The sequence below is a fragment of the Vulpes lagopus genome, chromosome 4 (assembly GCF_018345385.1).
Source record: "Vulpes lagopus strain Blue_001 chromosome 4, ASM1834538v1, whole genome shotgun sequence".
Lineage (NCBI taxonomy): Eukaryota > Metazoa > Chordata > Mammalia > Carnivora > Canidae > Vulpes > Vulpes lagopus.
Genome location: NC_054827.1, coordinates 107,498,913 through 107,504,983, shown reverse-complemented (window position 1 = coordinate 107,504,983; position 6,071 = coordinate 107,498,913). Strand labels below are relative to the sequence as shown.

General features: G+C 42.9%; 1 protein-coding gene across 1 annotated transcript; it reads right to left on the bottom strand.

The window, feature by feature from the left end:
* Positions 1 to 3,530: 3,530 nt before the first annotated feature.
* On the bottom strand, positions 3,531 to 5,715 carry LOC121488845 (histidine triad nucleotide-binding protein 1-like). The gene is made up of 2 exons (XM_041751125.1): positions 5,626 to 5,715; positions 3,531 to 4,027 (listed from the first exon to the last, which is right to left on the bottom strand). Exons 1-2 carry the CDS (start codon positions 5,713 to 5,715, stop codon positions 3,638 to 3,640), a joined length of 480 nt encoding a protein of 159 aa, XP_041607059.1. The 3' UTR covers positions 3,531 to 3,637.
* Positions 5,716 to 6,071: the final 356 nt, after the last annotated feature.

The following is a 6,071-nucleotide window of genomic DNA, read 5'->3' as shown; positions in this document are numbered from 1 at the left end:
GCCTTTGGCCCAGGGCGCGATCCTGGAGACTCGGGATCGAATCCCACATCGTGCTCCCGGTGCATGGGGCCTGCTTCTCCCTCTGCCTATGTCTCTGCCTCTCTCTCTCTCTCTCTGTGACTATCATAAATAAATAAAAATGAAAAAAGAAAAGAAGAAAAGCGGGCAGCCCCGGTGGCTCAGCGGTTTAGCGCTGCCTTCAGCCCAGGGCGTGATCCTGGAGACCTGGGATCGAGTCCCACGTCAGGCTCCCTGCATGAAGCCTGCTTCTCCCTCTGCCTGTGTCTCTGCCTCTGTGTGTGTGTGTGTTGTGTGTGTGTGTGTGTGTGTGTGTGTGTGTCTCATGAATAAATAAATAAAATCTTTTAAAAAAAAAAAAAAGAGGAAGAGGAAGATAGAAGGCTAAGGCTGCAAACCACTGGAGCTGGTTTTGAAGACAGAGGAAACAGGGCTACAAACCAAGGAACTCAGAAGTCTCTAGAAGCCAAAAAAGGCAAGGAGATGGATTCATCCCTAGAGCCTCCAGAAAGGAACACAGGCCTGTCAACATCTTGATTTTAGTCCAGGAAGACTTGGACTCCTAACCCTCAAAACTGCAAGATAATGAATATGTGTTGTCTTAAGCCGGTAAGTTTGTGGTCATTCGTGACAGCAGTCATAAAAAACTAAAACAGGCAGGGTAATAAAAATACTATGTTACATAAGAAAATGTATTTTATAGAGATACATTTGTAAACACTTAGGAATGAAATGACTTGATGGCAGAGATTTGCTTGAAAACACTAGAGCAGAGGGATGCCTGGCTGGTTCAGTCAGAGGAGCAGGCAACTCTTGATCTCGGGATTGTGAGTTCAAGTCCCACGTTGGGCATAGAGATTACTGAAAAATAAAATCTTTAAAAACATAAAATATTGGAGAAGAAAGAAAAAACAGTAGAATATGAAGTGTGGTGAAATGTCTGTAACTGGATTTTGGTGATAAGTATGTGAGGTTCATTATAATATGCTCAACTTTTGTGAATATGAGTAAATTTTATAACGAAGTTTAAAATTTGGGGGGAACAGTTGGAGTAAACATTTTTTTAAGAAAAGTGCTGCCGGGCAGCCGTGGTGGCCCAGTAGTTTAGCACCACCTTCAGCCCAGGGCCAGAGACCCGGGATCAAGTCCCACATCAGGCTCCCTACAGGGAGCCTGCTTCTCCCTCTGCCTGTGTCTCTGCCTCTCTCTCTGTGTGTCTCTCATGAATAGATGAATAAAATCTTTAAAGAAAAAAAAAAAGAGTGCTTGCCTTCTGAGCATAGTGATCATAAGCCACAATACTGTGCTATAGACTTCAAAGCTGATGAGACACTAGATCTGAATTGTTCCCACTACAAAAAGGAAATGCTGGGGACGCCTGGGTGGCTCAGTGATTTGGTGCCTGCCCAGGTTGTGATCCTGGAGTTCTGGAATCGAGTCCCGCATCAGGCTCCCTGCATGGAGCCTGCTTCTCCCTCTGCCTGTGTCTCTGCCTCTCTCTCTGTGTCTCTCATGAATAAATAAATAAAAATGTTTTAAAAGAAATTATAATTATGTCACGTGATAGAGGTGGTCACTAACCCTAAGGCAATAACCATATGGCAATGTAGAAATGTACCAGATCAACATGTTTTACATCTTAAAGTTATATGTCAATCAAATCTCAATAAAATATTAAAAAAAAAAAAAAACGCTTGCCTTCCAAAAATGAGATGCTCTCCTTTACATCTTGCCTTATTCTCATTCTCCATTCTTCAACATGCTTTGAATCTGCATAGGGTCAGGTGTCACCCTTATAAAACAGGCTGAAAACAATGACCAGATTTTGATTATCTTCTCATGCTCCTACTTCAGTAGTTCAGACGGATCAAGAAATTCCCTCCCATTAAAATCTCCATTATTTACTGGGCACTTGCTAACCTTTACTGGGTAGTTCCTTAGTGCCAGGCATCATCTGTTGCCCATGAACTCTCATCTTAGCCCTGAGAGTTACAGATGGGGAAAATGAGACACAAGAAGTAAAAAGCCCCATTCTGCTGGTTGGGAAGTGGTGGATCTCAGCTCAAACCCAGGCCCCGGCCCCAGAACATGCACACTTAACTTCCATTCTTATCTGCCTGTCGGTAATTATTTCCACATCAGAAAAAATAAACATGGTGTTAACAACATCACATACCTCATACATTTCCTACAATTGAAATTAAAGAATCTGGTGTTGATAGCTTAGCATTTGAACCCAGCTCTTACAGTGAAATGTTTCAGCCTAATGGTAGAGACAGAGCGTTACTTAAGGTGATGGCTTTTATATTCCTGAGCTTTGTAGGCAAACTTGGCATCCCACTCCAAGATGCCGTCTGGAGTTTGCCCAGTTCTGTGTTGGAGAGTTATAAATAGATGCATCAAATGCCAGATACTTAATCCACGGCAGCTCCTGCTAATATGAAAATCCCATTTGCAAAGGGTTTTTTCTACCCAATTGAAATGATGTGGTGAAGTAATTCTGTCGGAAACAAAAACCTGTCTAAGAGGCTCAGAAAGAGTTGCACATTATTTGCATAGATTTGCATATTAATTTATAGTTGGTGAAATACCTCATTAAGGAGTAGATTTCTCCAGGCTACTGAAATCCAAGGAGGCAAATATTTTGAACCAATCAATTTAATGGATTAGGACCAGCCTCTCTCTCTCTGCTACCCATTTCTCCCTTTTAAAAGAAAATTAACAGTAAGGCTTCACCCCAATTCCAGGTTTTACCTGGAAATGTTAATGGGGAGTATGGGAGGTAGGTTAACCTGGATGTACTTTGGTTGGGGAGTCTGAGGAAAGAGGCAAGACACACACTTCCAGTCAAGAGTCAGCCCAAATCCAAGTTAGCATCCCTCTCTGAATACCAAATCCTATCAAGGAGGCCCAGACCAAGGGCAGGGCCACCTGGTTTCTCCACACCGTCTGACCTCTCTGCTGTTCCATCTCAGTTTCCTGACCTGACTCTCCTTCACCCATATCTGCATTCTCTTTAGTTCCATCCCTCATGTCTGTGCCCCACTTTGTACAACAGAGGTAACAACGCCCACCTCTAGGATGACTGAGGGGAGGCCTAGCACTCTACTTTTTTTCCACCAAAGTTTTATTGTGTAAGGTAGCCTATGGGACACCTGGGTGGCTCAGTAGTTTGGCTGTCCAACTCTTGATTTCAACTCAGGTGATGATCTCAGGGTCCTGGGATCAAGCCCTGCATCAGGCTCCCTGATCAGTGGGGAGTCTGCTGCTCCCTCTCCCCCTGCCCCTCCCTCTCACTTGTGCTCTTGATCTCTCTCCTAATAAATGAAATATTAAGGAAAAAAAAGAAAGAAAGAAAAAGAAAGATAGCATATGTGACTAATTCAGGACACAAAGTTGGATTCTTCTTGACTTACATCTTATTTGACTTTAATATATATTGAGAAAATATTTCTTTTTTTTTTAACCATGCAACATTGTCTTTTATTATGTATGGGTTTTAAAAACTACTTCCTCAATCTATCCATACACAGGCAAAAGTAAGTATACTGTTTAACATACTGGAACTTAAAAATATTGACCATTGCCTAGAGAAGGGAAAATTATCCCTAAAACATGCTTAACCAGGAGGCCAATTCATCTGCCGGCCTCCAAGGACATGGAGATGAACATGATAGTCAGACTGTCCCCCATCTGAACCTTCATTCACCACCATTCGATAATAATTCTTCAGGCTCAGATCAGCAGCACATTTCTTGCCAACAATCATTAAATGCCCAAGAAGACTTTCATCATCATCTTCCGCTACAGAAATCTGGGAAATATGTTTCTTGGGTATCACCAGAAAATGAGTTGGTGCTTGAGGGGAAATGTCATGGAAAGCAAGACACTGGTCATCCTCAAAAATGATTTTGGCTGGGATTTCCTTGCGTATGATCTTTCTGAAGATCATGTCACCTCCAGGCCAGGTGGCCTGAGCCTTGGCAATCTCATCAGCCCTTGCAGCCTCCTCCCACGCCAAGAAAATATTTCTGATTCAGCAATTACTTATGAATAAAAAGAAAAGTTACATATGTAATAGGTATATTTTCAGGTAAATAGCTAATGAGAATCACGAATATTAAAATCTAAGTGGCTAAAATAACAAGAATTTGTAAAACGAATCATGGATAACTGACATCCTAACAATACAGCCTGCCACTATCCTTGACATGCACTAAATATTCGAGAAACATTAGCTGTTTCTCTGGGTTGTCTATTCCTGTGAGACAGGAATCCAGAGAGGGATCAGCTGGTGGCTTTTCTGTTGCAAGTGGCATCAACTGGGTCATTCACTTAGCTGCATTCAGCTAGTGGCTGAACTGGAATAGAATTTTCAAGAAAGCTTCACTTCTTTTTGTTGTGCCTCCATGCTTTCTTCCACATGGCCTCTCTCTTTTTACATGGTGAGTATGGGCTTCCTTCCAACACGGTGTTCTCAAGGGTATCAAACTTCTTACAGTCTGGTTCAAAAGGAAACATTCCAAAGAGGAAGTCAGAGCTGCCAATCTCTGAAGGCATAGCCTCAGAAGTTATACTCCATCACTTCCATTGCATTCTGTTGATCCCATGAAATGAGGCCCAAGGCTATAGATTCAAAGGGAAGGGCATAGGCTCTACCTCCTGCTAGACAAGTGGAAAGAACCAGCAGCCAGCTTTCATCCTAGTCATCCACTGCATTGTTGTCTGGCAATCTTGTCCACTCTATGCCCCGAGTTTAGAAGATATACGCATATCTTGTAGATATGCGTATATCTTCTAAACCTTTAGCTATGGTCCTGAGACTTCTCCTGAGCCTGGAATCACAGATCTTTCCAAAATGCTGACCTAGGCATGTCATCATCTCTCTATTCAAGTCTTCAAGGCTCCCACTGCCTATGGAAGAGAATTCAAATCCCCTAGCTTGGCATTCAGGACCAATCACAAATTGCTGGACTCTGCAACCCAACCTCTGACCACTATGTGCACATGTGCATAAATACACTCACCTCCTTTTGCACTCACACACGTGAACACACACATACACACAAAGACTTTTACGTTGTGACCACCCAGAAAAGACCACCAGAACATCCTGTGCACAAAACAAAGCCATATTTTTTACCTATGTGCTGTCAGAGGCAGCAGCTCCACCTCAATCAAGCCTAGGAGGCTCTCAGGAGCAGACCAGAGGCAGATACCTATTGGGTTTTGGTGTCTGAGCTCAAGTGGCTTAAGGCAGGTCTTTTAATACAGTCTAGGATTGGCAGCCACGGCAAGTCAGGAACCTTAGAATGAGTCTTTATTAGTAAATGGTTGTTTGGTAAATGGACTTTTTGCTGAGGAGAGCAGCCAGTGCTTCTAAGAACAGGACTATGTGCCCAACTGGGCAATCTCTTGTTTAAATAAATCGGTTTTCAGGAGTGTCCAAAGCAAATGGTGAAATATTTAAAGGTTTACAGTCTTATCTTCCCGGGCAAGAGTTTTCTGGAGTAAATGGTAATCATGTTGACACAGGTGGTTTCAATCTTCCATCCTGTTAAGCCACCAGCATCTCAGTCTTGGACACACAGAGTCACCCTGACCCACCTCAGCCAGACTCTGCATGGTCTTGATCTTCCCCAAACGCTGCATTTTCAGATCCTTGCCCTCCTTCCTCTTAAGTTTATCTTCTCCCATTCCAAATGAAATGCATGCTCATCACTGGAAAGATCACTGCAAAATTTAGAAATAAAAAAGGTTAAAAGAAGTCCTAATGCACATGCAGGGGCAGAGGAAAAGAAGTGAGGGGTGGATTATTTTCCTAGGACTGCCAGTAACAAATTACCACAAACTCCATGGCTTAAAAAGAAACTTATTCTCTCACAGTAGCCTCTCTTGAGGCTACAAGTCTGCAGTCAAGTTGCTGACAGTGTTGCTTCCCTCTGGAGGCTGTGAGAATCTGTTCCATGCTTCTCTTCCAGCTTCTGATGACTCCCAACCACTCTTGAAAGTCCTTGGTTCGGGGCTGCACACCTACTGGGTTTCTGCCTCAA

Bases quoted from the DNA above. Each gene is read 5' to 3' on its own strand.
- LOC121488845 (XM_041751125.1), bottom strand. From the start codon at position 5,715: ATGGGAGAAGATAAACTTAAGAGGAAGGAGGGCAAGGATCTGAAAATG. The intron at 4,028-5,625 runs GTGGGTCAGGGT...TTGGCGTGGGAG, and splicing joins CCATGCAGAGTCTGGCTGAG to GAGGCTGCAAGGGCTGATGA.